This window comes from Lepus europaeus, chromosome 19 (genome assembly GCF_033115175.1).
Source record: "Lepus europaeus isolate LE1 chromosome 19, mLepTim1.pri, whole genome shotgun sequence".
Lineage (NCBI taxonomy): Eukaryota > Metazoa > Chordata > Mammalia > Lagomorpha > Leporidae > Lepus > Lepus europaeus.
This window is the reverse complement of record NC_084845.1, coordinates 35,418,444-35,435,156: the sequence shown is the minus strand read 5'-3', so window position 1 is coordinate 35,435,156 and position 16,713 is coordinate 35,418,444. Positions and strand designations below refer to the sequence as shown.

General features: G+C 39.8%; 1 protein-coding gene across 6 annotated transcripts in view; it reads right to left on the bottom strand.

The window, feature by feature from the left end:
* PHKB (phosphorylase kinase regulatory subunit beta) overlaps nucleotides 1-16,713 on the bottom strand; it is a 234,271-nt gene that overhangs the window by 29,084 nt on the left and 188,474 nt on the right. For 5 of the 6 annotated variants that reach the window (XM_062177424.1, XM_062177427.1, XM_062177425.1 and 2 more), the window contains 5 exons: nucleotides 9,645-9,706; nucleotides 9,393-9,555; nucleotides 7,813-7,894; nucleotides 5,342-5,399; nucleotides 2,652-2,742 (listed from right to left, as the gene is read on the bottom strand). In XM_062177424.1, coding sequence (XP_062033408.1) covers nucleotides 2,652-2,742; nucleotides 5,342-5,399; nucleotides 7,813-7,894; nucleotides 9,393-9,555; nucleotides 9,645-9,706 — 456 coding nt within the window. Of the gene's footprint in view, nucleotides 1-2,651; nucleotides 2,743-3,705; nucleotides 3,797-5,341; nucleotides 5,400-7,812; nucleotides 7,895-9,392; nucleotides 9,556-9,644; nucleotides 9,707-16,713 lie in introns of all 6 variants that reach the window. The other variant, XM_062177429.1, reaches the window with a different exon arrangement.

Genomic DNA, 16,713 nt, shown 5'->3' with positions numbered 1-16,713 from the left:
TTCTTGCTATTTATTAAAAATAGCTTTCAAAGTATGACTCTCAATGGAGTTCAGGATAGTTTCACAGTCTGGGCTGAAATATAAGGGCAGGTAAGGGCCCCAGTTAGGGAGTGAAGGTGAGTGGCTATAAATAAGTATTAAGATAAAATTATTCTAAATGACTTTGGTTAGAAACTCCCCAGAGAAGCCAGAATACTTTGAATACATTGATTTTACTGTACAGTCCACACAACTTAGTTTTTGGGAGAGCCACTTTCTATCCTTTTATACACTCAGTCAGAGACTTTCACTCTTAAACAACACTGTAACCTTTTCAAAGGCAGGTGCAAGGTCACATGGTGTTGTGTGCTCTTCCTTCTCTTGGCATAATGCTAGGTGTCCAGGGAGGGCTAACATATGTGATGACAGATCTCTCACCTATGGAGGGGGAATGAACGAGTCAGCCCAAGAGCCTGGGGAAGAAAAACGCACAGACAGAAATGGCAAAGAAGGCTCAGAGTGGAATGTGCTGCTGGAGCTGGCAGGGATGCTCTGTTCTCTCTCTGCCCCTGCCCTGGGCTTTCTGCCTCCCAGCAGTCTGCAGCCTCCTTCCCCATTATCTCTTTCCATGCCTTTTCTTCCCACAATGCGTGGTTGTAAGAGGTAGGAAAAGGAGTAGCGGGGCACTTGTGTTTTCAGAGGTGAAGAGAAAGAGCAGAAGATGGGGTCTTTTGCCCCAGTACTGTAATGGAGTGAAAACTGAGAACTGTTGATTTACTAATCATCAGTTAGTCCAATTGTGACTTCTTTTATTGAAAGGCCAGTGTGTAAAGAAGAAAACAGCGGGTGCATCATTGCCTCTGGAAGCAATGATGACTGAACCACTCGTGCATTCCAGAGTCTGAGGTGATCTGAAAGCTCTTGGTAGAAACAGTTTACTTCGTTCCCAGAGCAGGATTTCTCATTTCTTTTCTGTTAAGGGGGTAAGAAGCAGTGAATGAACCAACTTCATGCACTTGGTCATGAAGCTGAGCTGTTGGCCTCCCAGGATTATCTAGTTCTGTGACTATTTTCCTGGAAGACATGCTAAGTTGATGGGCAGTGGGCCAGTGACAGCCTCAGGGCAGGCTCTGGTATTTCTGAGCAGGGTCTCAGAACCACAGGTTGCAAAATTACTCTAAATGTACATGACAATCCTAACTCACCCCCTTCCAAGGTCAGGTACTGTTGACCTCAAAGATCTATAAAAACTTCCAAGGTTCACTCCCAAGGTTCAGCTGTAGTAGAATTAACTGTTTCCAGATATACTACAGGGACCTACTCTAAAGAAAAACAATAGCTTCTTAAAGCTTGTTTAACTTTCTTGCAACAGTGATGTGGACCAGGACAAAAATAGAAGACTGGTTAGAAGTGAGGATTCTGGTAAGGGAAGGCACTTGAAACATGACTTCCTATACTTTGACCTATTTTAGCTGAAAACAGGGCTGAAAATTCTACTTCTTAATAATTTGGAGAACACAACATACTCATATATGAAAACTGATTTGACTTTCTTGGAGTTTTTATTAGTATAATTATTTTTGTTATTAAATATTACAGGAAAAATAGCTTATTATTCTAACATTCCAAAAGCTGGGTATTAGGATGAAATAATTTCAATCTTAATGAATTAAGAGCCCTGACATATGAGCAGCTGGTTGAGTCTATTAAAGGAGGTTAAAGTCTTTCATGTTACTAAAGCTTATTATATCCCAAGGTTAACTGTCAGAAAAATACAATGAAGCACATATATTCTCAAAGAAGAGCAAGAATGCAAACAGGTTTTCATTCTAATCAAATGATGACTCAGCCAGATAATCAGAGCTAATTGAAACTGGAACAAAAAAATGAGCAGCCACATCCCACTAGAATAACTACAAGCACATTCACCAAATTCCTACTCTAAGCCAGGCCCCATGCTGAGCACACTGAGACAAGCACTGGACAAGCCCCAGGCCCTGACCCATGGAGGCTCACAGCCTACCATGAGGCGAGAGGTTCATTCAATTGGACTGGGATCCAGGGCACATGGTGAAAAATGTCACAGGTCTCTTATGAGAGTCCCCAGGACAGAGAGACCACAGCTAAGGGAGAATGGCTTACTGAGGGGGAGGTGACAGAGAAGACCCTGGTGAGTGGAAAGGAGTTGTGGGAAGAGATGGTCTAGAAGGGAAAGGATCCAAGGAGCAGTACTGGTGGGCAGACCCTGGCTCTGCCTGAACACCGACACATTTCTAAAGGAGGGGTGGATTACATGTGGAAGAGAAGGGAAAACGTGACCTTAGCTATTCACCTGTCTTTGCTCAGCCTATCCTAAACCTGACTAGAATACTGCAGTGGGTATTACACATTTTCCACATGAGCATTTGCATTAATCGGAAGTTAGCCTGGGAGTTGAGAATTCCAGCTCTAGGGTGCAGCAGGAAAAATGAATGGCCCGTTTCATAATCGCGCATTTTTAAGACTACAAATGTCTTTTGTTTGTAGAAGAAGTCTTCGTAGAAATGTCTGAACCTCTGTTCATCTGCCTGTGAGAGGCCTATGACACTGAGGTCTGCTAGGTTTAAAATTAAGGGTCCTCCAGAAACCTTTGTGACTATGACTCAGTGAGGGTCTGGAAAGCAGATACTTACCTGTTTGCCCTGCACTAAAACATTAGTAATGGATGGGGCCAGGCTGTCCACTACTTTATTTAAAAGACTTGCTGCACGGCGTACAACCGACCTGGGGGTAAAGAAGAGAGCAGGCCAGATGTTCACAAATCTAAAAGATGATGAATGAATGGGGCCCCTGATTTGGGAGCCTTAAAAATACACATGCTTGGATCCTGACATAGTCATCTGGAGGAAACACTGAGCCCAAGGCATTGGACCTAACAGCTAAAATTTCCCACAGTACCATGCAGAATCAGGGAGGCATCCCTAACCCTCACTTCTGTCACCAGGCTGTGTCAAAAGTACTATTGGTACCATTATCGATTGAAAAGAAAGAAAATGGATCCCAATCATTCTTTCTATTGGGGGTATGGGCAGGATTTAAGTCTATTCCAATCTTGCATTGAACAAACTCATTATTACATCTGTCACCAGTACATGTGACCTATTCTTATAACCAACTTAAATCACATTTCTTTTGGTGCCTAGAGAACCAAATCTTTGGATTAGAGGACTCACTTAGTGTTGAACTTTCAAATGTGCTACAATGAAATACCAACATTTTTCCTCTTGATAAAGCCAGAACATTGGGGGAAGGAATTCACACTGCTATTTTTACACTTCTGAAAAAGTCTTAGACTGTAGGGAGAACAGATTTTTTTTTAAAGCACAGCACATGCAATATATGAGATTTTTAACTCAAAACTAAAAATTCATGTGGAACCTTTAGATGGAGAAAATAAAATACAAGTAGATTTGAAACCAATTGCAATTTTGTTTTTGATTTTCAGGGTATCCATGGAAGCTGAAGAATTTATACTCCATAAAAGCATTCATATTCCTTAATTTCAGCATGGATAGACTAGTAGAAAATTAAGAAAATAACTGATATAATTAGTGAGACAAATGCTTCCTACTTCTAGAAAAGCTTTCACCCACACGCTGTAAGATCAAAAGACATGTTTAACCTTCAAAGTGCAAATAAGCTCACACATTTCAAGCAGCTTGAGTTTTCAAATTGTGTGCATGTTACCTGTTTCCCATGTACCAGAAAAGTAGTAATGTGTGGGGCTATAGAGGAAGAAAATTTCTGGGTAAATGCAGCCCCGTAGCGCACCGCCAACCTGGGTGTGTCAGTGGAAAGCCATAAAAGGGAAAATAGAATAAATAAAACTTCCAGGAGTTTGTTCTTTGAAATATAACAATCAGTGTTCTAAATGTTTGCCATTCAATGATTTATCTAAAGTGCAAATATGATAATATCAACTTGGCTGAAAATAAGACGATAGACCTCATTGGAAACCTACTGACTACAAAAAAGCATGTATTGGTTTGCATTCCTTGTGGTACTAAGGACTGACAGTAAAAATTTGAGAGACTTAACCACAGGATTATTACATTATTTCTTCTGTGTAGGAATGGCATGTTCACCATGGAAACAGAGTTGAAATACTACTATTAGAGTGTTTTGTAATCCTCTCATTTTAGAGACTAGAAATCTGAGATTCTTTGAGGTTGCTTATATTTCTTGAAGCTGAGTCTTTAACAAAATTAGATAAGGATGGGTTATGTAAATACATATACAATCAATTTAAATATATACACACATATACTTATATACACATACACCACACACACACACACACACACAGAGACACACATACATATACACCTACACCACATACACACACACGCAAAAATTTGGTCTATTGGTTAAGTTACCAGTTAGGGCACTCATGTCTCACTTCACAGTGCCTGGGTTCAATGCATGGCTTTGGTTCTTGACTCTGATTTCTTGCTAATGCAAACCCTGGGAGGCAGTGGTGATGCTCAAGTAGTTGAGACCCCACCATGCATGCACATGATTGGAATGAGTTCCTGACTCCTGGCTAAGGCTCTCCCAGGCTTTCCAGACATTTGGGGAGTGAACCAACAGATGAGAGTTCTCTCTATCTGTATGTCTCGAGTGGAAAAAAATTTAAGTGTATAAATGTAAATATATGTATATGTAATACATTTATATATATACTTATACTTTCAAAATTTGTTAGATTCTGCTAGTGAAATAGTTAAGATTGTATCAAAATACAGACAGCCATGCATTGAGGCTTACCTACCCCATTGTGAATTTAAACAAATTATCTAAATTTGCCTATAAGTTTTTTAAAGCCCTGAGAACAAACTACCTATGTAGAACAAATAGATTATTTTTCACAAAGCAACTATAATCACTGAGATTCATTCAACTTAAAGATGACAGAATTACTTCCTAAGTATACTATCTTTACTCATGATTGAATTAACCACTGGTCTTTTCTCATATCTGTCTCTGAAAACTGAACAGGTTTCCTAACTACTAAGTAGAACCTACAGCACCTTGCAGCAACAGGTGCAATTTCTATCCTAGAATTTCCACCCTAGTGGAAATTCCACGTTCTAACCCAAGGAGACTTTTATTCTCAGACATTTTACTTTAATATCTTGGGAGAGCCAAGCTACAATGGAATTTGGGCACATCCTTAGAAATTGGACAGTTTTGGTGCTGTAACCTTGGAGTTTAAAATAAAAACTAGAATGAATAAGCATCATTAAGTTTGGCCCATTATCTTTAAGCAGTTGAGTACAATAACACAAAAATAAAACATAATGACAAGGATACCAATACAAACCAAAGCTTTTTACTGCCAGCTCTTCTATAAAGTCTCTCAATGTGATCAGAAACGGTCCCTAGACATTGGATAAGACAGTCTTTGTTAAAAAAAAAAAGCTTTTAATTAAAGGCATAATATTTACTCCTCTTTAAAAAAACACATTCCCAGATTTTTGTTTCACTAAAGCTGATATATCCATCCATTAATATTCTAAACTACTTGATACGTTAAAGTATGCCACTCAAATACAATGTGAATGTCCCCATTGTTACTACTTAGTCTGAATATATGGCAGTGAGTGTTTTACTTTTTGAAATTTAATTGTTTTCTTAATATATAATGTTATTTTAAAACAAATACAGATGTTATTTTAATTTATTCTAGAAAACAGAACATAGCAAAATCATTAGCAAATTGAACAAGAAACTGTGGACTCTGAATATACTTGACTGTTCATTTATTTGTTCAGTGAAACTACTGAGGCCCTGTTATAGGCCTCAGGCTATTTCTGCATCAACATATACTTAGGCTCAAAAGATATCCCTGGGCTTCATTCCTATTGTTTTTGTTTATGATTTATTTATTTATTTATTTGGAAGGTGGAGTTACAGAGAGAGAGAGAGAAGTCTTTCATTTGCTGGTGCACTCCCCAAATGGCTGCAATGGCAAGGGTTGGGCTAGAACCAAGCCAGGAGCCAGGAGCTTCACCCAGGTCTCCCACATGGGGGCAGAGGCCCAAGCACTTGGGCCATCTTTCTACTGCTTTCCCAGGTGCATTGGCAGGGAGCTGGATCAGAAGTGGAGCAGCTGGGACTTGAACCGGCACCCATAATGGATGCTAGCCCTGCAGGTGGAGGCATAACCCGCTATGCCACAGTGATGCCCTCTGACATCATTAGTGGTTTGTCAGTAAGAAGGCAAACTAACAGAACAGAGCACCCAAAAGGAAACAAGGTTATAAAACAAGATCTTCAACATTTTACCCTGAACTTATTTTTTTAAAGCTTTTACTTAATGAATGCAAATTTCATAGGTACACTTTAGAAATATAGAAGTTCTTACCCCCATACCCACCCTCCCACCATGATATTTTTATAGCTTTAAAAGAAAATAAATAATATTATATTCAGACACTTACAGATGTCTGTAATTTCAATATATCATAAGGTTTTATAGATTTATAATATTTAAAATCTTTCAAATATCTAAGTGAAAGGTGAATATTATTTTCAAGTTTATAAAAATGGTTTAAAATAGGGGCTGGTGTTGTGGTGTAATAGGTGAAGTCGCCACCTGCAATCCCATGTGAGTGCCAGTTCATATCCCACATGCTCTACTTCTGATCCAGCTCTCTGTTAAATGACCTGGGAAAAGCAGCAGAAAATGGTGGGCCCCTGCCATCAATGTGTGAGATCTGGATGAAGCTTCTGGCTCTTGGCTTTGGCCTGGCCCAGCTATGGCCACTGTGGCCAGCTGAGGAGTGAACCAGAGGATGGAAGATCTTTCCGTCTCTCTCTCTCTCTTTCTGAAGTTCAAATTTTAATGAATGTCCCTAAGATAACTGATATTCTGCTTATAGTTTTAAGACTAATTTTAAATAAGAATTCTATAGGGAATTTGCCTAATAATACTTAAGAAAGTTATTTATTAGCTAAGATAATGGAGAATTTAAGTAGACCTCATTTGAAGAAACAATTACATATAGTTCATTGCCAAAAACTATAAATATCATTAATTACACTGCTGTTAAGGGTGCAAACTCTATTTTCAATTCTAATCAATTTAACAGGCACCTGTGAACCTGTGAACAGAGTCTCTTCTGATGAGCCAAAAGACTTATAAGCAGCTATACGTTAAAGTACTTGAAATATTTCCCATATTACTCTGTACTGTAATATGCCAGAAGCAGGTCATGATATAGAACTCAAGGACTCATTCCAGTTGTGACTTGATAAACAAGTGTGGATTTCAGGCATAACTGGCTTTCACTCTTAATGCACAGTGGATTAGAAAGGATTTATTTTTATTAAAACTAACTTCAAAGCACTGTTCTATTAAATGCCATGTTCCTTTCCAAATGGATGCTGCATTATCATGGGGTAGCTAATTTTTATACATATAATAACTGAGTATTAATATTGAAAAATTACAGAAAATAAAACAGAAACTGTCAATAAATAACTCTGGAGTCGTCAGAGGTTAACCGTCACAGGCTGAATCAGGCTCCCACACTGTTCAATCAGAGAGACAACCAAGTATAATTGCATAAAAGCCAGTTAGGGTTCACACACCTAACGGTCCATACCACTCTAGGGGTTATGAATGAACATTTTCCACTTAGAAGCAAAAGAAAAAATAAACAAAAAAGTTTAGTGGAGGAGGAAATGATCTGTAACATTTCAGTAGGTATTTTTTAAGCATGTTTGATATACATTAAAGAATAGCAAGGTCCTATTACTGAATTTATTCTCCTAGACATGGGCTCTTACCTTCCTTTGTGATGAAGTTGGGGCCCTCTCTTTTCAGCAATATACCCAGCAGGATGGTTTGGCTGGCCAGACAATTGCAGTCCTGGAAATATAAATCACTGTGAGGAACAGCAACGAAATGAGCACAAGAATTACCACAGGGGTAACTAATCACAAGACCATATGATGCGGAAATACACGGCTATGAATTGAGGAAAGAGAAAATGTCACTGATATAGGACCAAGTGCAAGATGATATTATATATCGATTTATCTTACATATCTTGGAGACAGAGGGTGGATAAGCCAGCTTCCTGGGGTAGCAGAATTTAATTATCAGAATTATCGAGAAACAAGATAAGCAGTGAACAGAAAATTAGCTGTCTATAAGCAATGACACTGATTCTGCCACTCTCTGGGAGACTGGGTCCAGTGACTTAACTGTTTCATTCTAAATTCTACTTATTCGTAGTGGGGGACTACATTGCTATCAACCTGTGTGAAGACACAGATGACAGAGGGGGACATCTGTAGAATGCTTATATATATGGCACTGTACCATATTCTTTAGCTTTGTCACATCATATTCACATAGATCTATACAGTATTGATCAATAACAAAGATGTCTATAAGGATATATATTTTGTCTAAATATTTAGGTTTGCATGTCACAAATAAGATGTCATAGTATTTATAGATCTACTTAAGGAATTTCATTTCTTTGAATAAGTACTACACCCTACTCCTATGTCTCCTCATTTGATAAAAGGAAATTTAGGAAAGAAAAAATACTAGGTTGCTAAAATATTCATACAGATGCAGTGTGATGATTGCTTTCCTGACAAGAGAGACGTAAAGTAAGTGTTGTTTTTTTTTTTTTTTTTTTTTTTAATTTTTGACAGGCAGAGTGGACAGTGAGAGAGAGAGAGAGAGACAGAGAGAAAGGTCTTCCTTTGCTGTTGGTTCACCCTCTAATGGCCACCGCGGTAGCGCGCTGCGGCCAGCGCACCGCGCCGTTCCGATGGCAGGAGCCAGGTGCTTATCCTGGTCTCCCATGGGGTGCAGGGCCCAAGCACTTGGGCTATCCTCCACTGCACTCCCTGGCCACAGCAGAGAGCTGGCCTGGAAGAGGGGCAACCAGGACAGGATCGGTGCCCCGACCGGGACTAGAACCTGGTGTGCCGGCGCCGCAAGGCGGAGGATTAGCCTGTTGAGCCATGGCGCCGGCCGTAAAGTAAGTATTAAAACTAAACACTGGAGCAGGAGAGGAGATGGGGATGAAAAAGGGAGGGAGAGGGCACTGAAAGAGAAAGTGGAGAATCTAAAGGTAAGTATCACTGACTTAATGTTCGATGTTTCACACCATACGTTCATATCCAAGACAGCTCTGTTCTCTGCTCTCCTTAAGCATCTTTAAGATTCTCATGCTAATGTCAGACTAACAGAAGCACCTCTCATCACTGGCATAAGGGTAGACTGCGTGTCCATCTCCAAATCAACTACTGCCTTCTCTGAGAGGACAGAATAACACATGGCCTGACCCTGGGAGATCCTGCCCTGTCAAGTTCAGTTAGAGCCGCAGGGACTACATTTTCCTCACGTTCAGTTTCTGAAGAATTTCGTGGGTTGGTTTGTTTCTCCACTCAGTGACGGAGACCTCCGGCTGCTGTTCCAGTTCGGGCGCATTAGAGGTGCTGCTTTGTCGTTTGACTTTTGAATGTTTGGGAGGTTCTAGCTCCTCAAAACTCTTAAATTCTGGAAGTCTGAAAATGAAAAGAAAATGTTTCAGATTTCCCATTTTTCTTATATAATTGTAAGTAATGAAATAACTATATAACCCAAAGGGACTTACTCCTCTGTGTCACTGATCCGTAGGAAGTCAAGTTGTTCCACTACAGCTCCAGATATTAGTGTCTGAGGAGAAAACATTTGAAACTCTTAAATTCAGCAGGCCATATTCTTATGGCCTGTGAACACATTTTTCTGCAGGGAGGTATTACTTTACAAAAATAAGCTTACTTTAAAATATGTAATTCCTTAAATTAGCATTCTAAAATCTGACAGGTTGCCACATACAACACCATCCACAATACAATATATCCATCAAGTTACACATTTATGAATCACAATATATAGGAAAATCAACATGAGATGAACTCTTTGTTCTTAGCCATTTATATTTAAGTGGGAACAAAAAAATTTCAGTACCTATTAAAATGTTAGAAAATATAATTTTGCTGGCTGGTGCCGTGGCTCACTAGGCTAATCCTCCGTCTGTGGCGCCAGCACACCGGGTTCTAATCCCGGTCGGGGCGCCGGATTCTGTCCCGGTTGCTCTTCTTCCAGTCCAGTTCTCTGCTGTGGCCCAGGAAGGCAGTGGAGGATGGCCCAAGTGCTTGGGCCTTGCACCTGCATGGGAGAGGAAGCTCCTGGCTCCTGATTGGTGCAGTGCGCTGGCCGTAGTGGCCATTTAGGGGGTGAACCAAAGGAAGGAAGACCTTTTTCTCTGTCTCTCTTTCTCACTAACTCTGGCTGTCAAAAAAAAAAAATTTAAAAAATATAATTTTGCAGACCAGTGTAGTGACATACTGGGTAATGCCACTTGCCTGTGATCTTGGCATCCCAAGATGCCAGTTTGTGTCCATCCAGCTCCCTGCTAACGCGCCTGGGAAAGAAGCAGAACATGGCCCAAGTATTAGGGCCCCTCCTACCCACATGAAACACCCAGATGAAGCTCCTGGCTCCGGGTTTTAGCTTGGCTCAGCACTGGCTGTTATGGCCACCAGTAGAAAGGAGATCTCTCTCTCTCTGTAACACTTTCAAAATAAACAAGTAAATCTTAAAAAAAAAAAAAAAGAAAGAAAACATTTTGAAACTAAAGAAAATGAAGCACTAAAATTGTTTGGGGAAAAGACCAGGTAAACTGCACTTTGGGTTCTGTTGCTGCAGTGCATTTCTTTCTTTCTTTCTTTCTTTTTTTTTTTTTTTAAGATTTATTTATTTAGTTACAAAGAGAGAGAAGAAGAGGAAGAGAGAAAATGAAAGAGAGAGGCTTCCCAAGTGTCTGCTAATAACAATAGATAGAATTAAAAAAGAGGGACCTATCCAACATGGGAAGCAGGCCACACAGCAGACTCATAGAATGACAAACTCCCTAAACTGCACTCTAGTCTTAGAATCAGCGCTTAGGGCATTCGGATCTGGCTAAAAAGCCCATGAAAGCATTTTAGGTATGCAAAGCCAGACACTGTGGCCAAAAATGAACTACATGAAAGATCTCTGTGAGTGAGATCTCAGTGGAAAGAACGGGCCATCAAAGAAGGAGGTACCTTTCTCTGAAGGGAAGAGAGAACTTCCACTTTGCTTATGGTCCTGTCTAAATGTCGGAGTTGGTGGACTCAAAAGGCTTCCTTAGCCTTGACAGCTCATGATAAGAGTCTCAGGTGATCACTGATGTCATAAATAAGAGTGTCAATTGTTAAATCAACAACAGGAATCACTGTGCACTTGCTCCCTATATAGGACCTCTGTCCTTAATGAGTTGTACTATGAGAATTAACGGTAAAACTTTTCTTCAAACAGTACTTTTATACTTTATCTGTGTTTTGTTGCAAACTGTTAAAATTCTTCCTTGGTAGAGAGTTGGTCTTCTGCATATAAAGTTAATTAAAAATGAATCTTAATGAAGAGTAGGAGGTGGGTTGAGACCAACGTTGGGGTGGGAGGGCGGGTATGGGGGGAAGAACCACTATATTCCTAAAGCTGTACTTGTAAAATTTATATTTATTAAATAAAATCTTTCAAAAACAGAGAGAGAGAGAGAGAGAGACAGAGAGACAGAGAGACAGAGAGAGAAAGGTCTTCCATCTGCTGGCTCACTCTCCAACTGGCCGCAACAGTCGGAGCTGTGCCAATCTGAAGCCAGGAGTCAGGAGCTTCTGCCAGGTCTCCCACTAGGGAGCAGGGGCCCAAGTACTTAGGCCATCTTCTACTGCTTTCCCAGGCCATAGGAGAGAGCTAGATTGGAAGTGGAGCAGTGGAGACTCAAACTTGTGCCCATGTGGGATGCTGACACTGCAGGCGGCAGCTTTACACGCTATGCGACAGTGCTGGCCCCTGCAGTATATTTCAGGACCATATAATGATGGGCTATTTCCAGGTCTCCATTTTTCATGACCGTGAAGGTATTTATTGCACAGGCAAGTCCTCCTTTGCATTTTGGCATATGAAAACTCTTATCTAATCATTTAATTTCCTATTAGTTCCCAATTATAGGTTGAACAAATGAATGAGTACCAACTCAAGCACAGTTTTTGCTTACCAGTGATTCCTGGTGAACAGTACAAATGAATAATCTACAATAATTTTTAGCATTATGTGTCATTTCTAATTATCTTAAAAATTATCATGAAATTGAAAAAATTACATAAAAAGTCATTTGTTACTTAAAAATTAAGGAAATTCTTCAATTAAGACCTTCTTGCATATATTATTCTATTTTGTCACTGTTCATTTCAGAGGCAAAGACATAGGACATAGGAAATGGTGGTCCTGTGGGCTAACCATCCAAAGTGTACAGCCTTCTTCTCTAGTGAAAACTCATCAACAAAGCAGAACATCAACCAAAACAGGCTTATAGATGGCAAGATGGACACATTACTAGCAATGACACAAAAACCTACATGCAGAGCCTGAGCAAGTAAGACCAAACATCTACCTGATCTACATAGTTCTATGTGGCACAGCTACAGCCAAGTTAATCTTTGATTCTGAACAACCTAAGAGCAGAGCCTGGTCTGGACATCACAACCAAGATATGCTGAATGGTATTTTGTAACATGTAGGCTCACATCTGTATATCTTGCACTTCAGTTAATTGTTAGACCAACATTTCTTGAACATCTACCCTTTTCCAGTATAGTTGGGGAGTGGACAGCACAGTTGTGAATAAACTGCATGGAGTGATGCCTTGGAAAATGAAGCTGAGAAGGGAGACTGAAGGCCAAGGGAAGAGCAAAGTTGTACACCATGGACTAAAGAAATTTGAAAGCGCTTGGAATAACATTCTAGAAGAGCACACAGTTGTCATTTTCATCAGCAATATCACAATGATGACTGGAGGGTGGGGGAAATGGTGAGTTGTTTAATGAGTTGAATTTCAGTTTTCCAAGATAAAAAAGTTTCAGAGATTGGATGCACAACAACACAAATGTACTTAACAATACTGAACTATATACTTAAATATGGTTAAGATAATATATCTAATGGTATGCATGCTGTACCATAATTTAAAAAAAGGTGGCAGGGGCTGGTGTTGGGGGACAGCAGTTAAGCAACAGCCTATAATGCCAGATCCTATGTGAGTACTGGCTTGAGTCCCAGCTGCTCCACTTCCAATCCAGATCTCTGATAATGTGCTGGGAAAGCAGCGGGAGATAGCCCAAGTGCTTGGACCCCTGCATCCATGGGGCGACCCAAATGAAGCTCCCGGCTCTTGGTTTCAGCCTGGCCCAGCCTGGGCCATGTGGCCATTTGGGGAGTGAACCAATGGATGGAAGAGCTTTCTCTGTGTCTCTCCCCATCTCTGTAACTCTGCCTTTCAAATAAACAATACAAATAAAAAAAAAAGATGGCAAATTATATACTTAAATCCACAAGATCTTCCAAAATATTGTTGACATTTTGCATGATTGATGGTTGCAAGTCTGAAAGAAAACAGGGTTTGTTTTTGAGAGGAGACAGATCATAGAATAGTGAACCTCCACTTATATTTTTTAAAAATACAAAATTCTTTTTTTTTAAAGATTTATTTATTTATTTGAGAGGCAGAGTTAGAGACAGAGAGAGGGAAACACACACACACACACACACACAGAGAGAGAGAGAGAGAGACAGGGAGGGAGGGAGGGAGGGAGAGACAGAGAAAGAGGTCTTCCATCTGCTGGTTCACTCTCCAAACGGCTGCAAATGGCCAGAACTGGGCTGATTGGAAACAGGAGCCAGGAGCTTCTTGCAGGTCTCCCTCAAAGATGCAGGGGCGCAAGGACTCAGGCCACCTTCTGCTGCTTTCCCAGGCCATTAGCAGACAGTTGGGTCAGAAGAGGATCAGCCAGGATATGAACCGGTGCTCATATGGGATGCTGGCAATGCAATGCAGAGGCTTAACCTAATATACCACAGCAGCAGCTCCCCAAAATACAAAACTCTTTGAATCATAAAAAGTGAAACTATTGACCCTTCTCTCCTTGAACTTCTGAAAGACAACTAAAATGAAAAGAGAGTAAGTGAGAGAGAAAGAGAGGGGAGAAAGCAAGAAACAGGTAGTGAAATAGACATTAAACTTTGCTACAAAAAGGACAATGAGGAAAGTCCAGAGGCTAGAGTACAAAGAGCACCGCATAGGAATGTGAAGCTGTGAGTTCTGTCTCTGCAATAGCTCGACTTTGGATTGCGATTGTCACCTTCTCACAAAGGGCTGCAGGTCCCTATACGTGAAATGAGAGGATTAGATGAATTATCTCAAGATTTTGATCAATTTGAGCTTGTGTGTAACAATACATAAATGAATAGTTTCCCAATTTAAGATGGTGAAGAAAGAAAGGATCTTTCCAAGCTTTTATACTATGCTATGATTGATTTAAAAAAGCAAAAGAAAATGAGAAATCTTTAATTTATTTCCTTGAGAGAAAATGTCACCACCTTTTATATTGTCTCTATAATTTGTCTATGACTTTTCAAAGGAAATGGAAACTCTTCCAAAATAGGGCAGAATACTAAAACTGAAAACAAAGTACAGCTACTTTAAACTCAAATTTAACATAAAAATTAGAATTTGTCAATCTCAAATGCTGAAACTAACTACTAATCATGTTAAAAATGACATTTTGATATCTTTTTAAAGTTAAGATAGAAATTTTTATGGCATTTTATATTAAATTATCTAATCCATCTGAAATGTATTTTGATGTATAATATAAGGTGGCAATCTTTTCCTCCAAAGTATTTTTTAAATAATCTATAAATCACCATCAAACAATGAGGTTCCCTTCATCATATATTGCCTTAACTTCTTGTGGGCATGGTGGGGTTTTTTCTGAGTTACCTATATCTTGCCACCAATTACAGTAAGTGCCATGCTGATTGAATTTTCAATTTCAGTGATGAAATTTTCCCTGTAAAGTTTCTACTTGATTCTTTTTTATAGTTTCAAAGTATCTAATAAAATTATCTAATACGATATCTTAGAGACACTGAGCATAATTATTTTAAAGTTCATGTCTGATAACTCTAATATCTAGACCAAAATAAGGTTTATTTCTATTATCTATACCTCCTCTTGGTTTTCTGCTGTTTGAGCTCTCCTAGCATGCCTCCTAATTTTTAAATAGAAGACAGATTTACACTGTAAACAAACCACAGTAGAAATAGTCCGAAGCTCTGAATAATGCTGCTTTCTCTTCTTTGTGAGCACTGAACTGCTTCTGATTCCCTTTAGGCTTCAGGGACAGCCTTTCAGGAGGGTCACCTGAATGGGAAGTGTATCCACACCCCTCTTCCTTGGTTACCACTGAAGTCTAATTTTTGTCCCTTGGCCTTATGAGACTGCCAAAAACTCTTCTTGATTCCCACTGAAATTAAGACATGATTAGAATAAACCAATGTTAATTTAGGAGGAAATAACATATTTATAATAGCCTTTTCATCTAGGAATATGGGATAACCCATCACTTATTAAAACCTTATCTTAACATTTCTTACACTTTTAGTAATCCAATTTTTTTTCCCCACCTAGGTCCACATATTTGTTTTAAGTATTGGGAAGATCTCAGGGCCAACACTGTGGCATATTGGATAAAGCCTCTTCCTGCGACGCCAGCATCCCATATGGGTACTGGTTCATGTCCCACTTCTGATTCAGCTCCCTGCTAATGGACTGGGAAAAGCAGTGGAAGATGGCCCAAGAGTTTGGGCCCCTGCCATCCACGTGGGTGACCCAGATAAAGCTCCTGGCTCCTGTCTTTGACCTGGCCCAGTGCTTTCTGTTGTGGTCATCTGGGGAGTAAACCAGTAGATGGAAGATCTCTCCCTCCCTTTTTATAATGATTCTTTTTAAAGAGATATATAGGTAGACCCTGGAATGGGAAGGATATTTAAATATAAAACCAAGAGTAGATTTCTGGTTAATATGATCAACATATATCTTCAACTCTTTACTTCCATGAAATCTCAAGAAAATGTCAGTCAAATGTTTCAGGCATAAATCAATTAACATATAAATCCATTAGGACAAAGAAAATAGGAAAAGAGCCTCAAAACCTTGAGGCCCATAACATGCTGGAAGCAAGGGAGAAGGAACTAAAAGCTAACTCTCAGGGCCAGTGCTGTGGCATAGCGGATAAAGCCAACGCCTTCAGTGCTGGCATCCCATATTGGTACTGGTTTTAGTCCCGGCTGCTCCATTTCCGATCCAGCAAGTACTTGGGTCCCTGCCCCGACGTGGGAGACCTGGAAGAAGCTCCTGGCTCCTGCCTTCGGACTGGCACAGCTCCAGCCATTGCGTACAATTGGGGAGTGAACTAGCATTTGGAAGATCTCTCTCTCTCTCTTTCTCTCTCTCTCTCTGCCTTTCCTTCTCTCTCTGTGTAACTCCCTCAAGTAAATAAATAAATCTTAAAAGCTACCTCTCTTTATATGAAGGAATTGGATATAGCAGCTCTTTCAGTTCCCTTAATAACTGTTTCCATCTCCCTAATTTGTAGAAGGTGAGAAGCTTCTTCTCTGGGTAAAGAAGCTGTACTCAAATGTATGAAACACAGCCCAGAACAGAAGATAGGAGGATTAAACAATGGGCAAGTGAAAAAATGTATACCTTACAGTGACTTCCTTTTTCTACTCTGCTCTAACAATATGGAAGCCAAGTG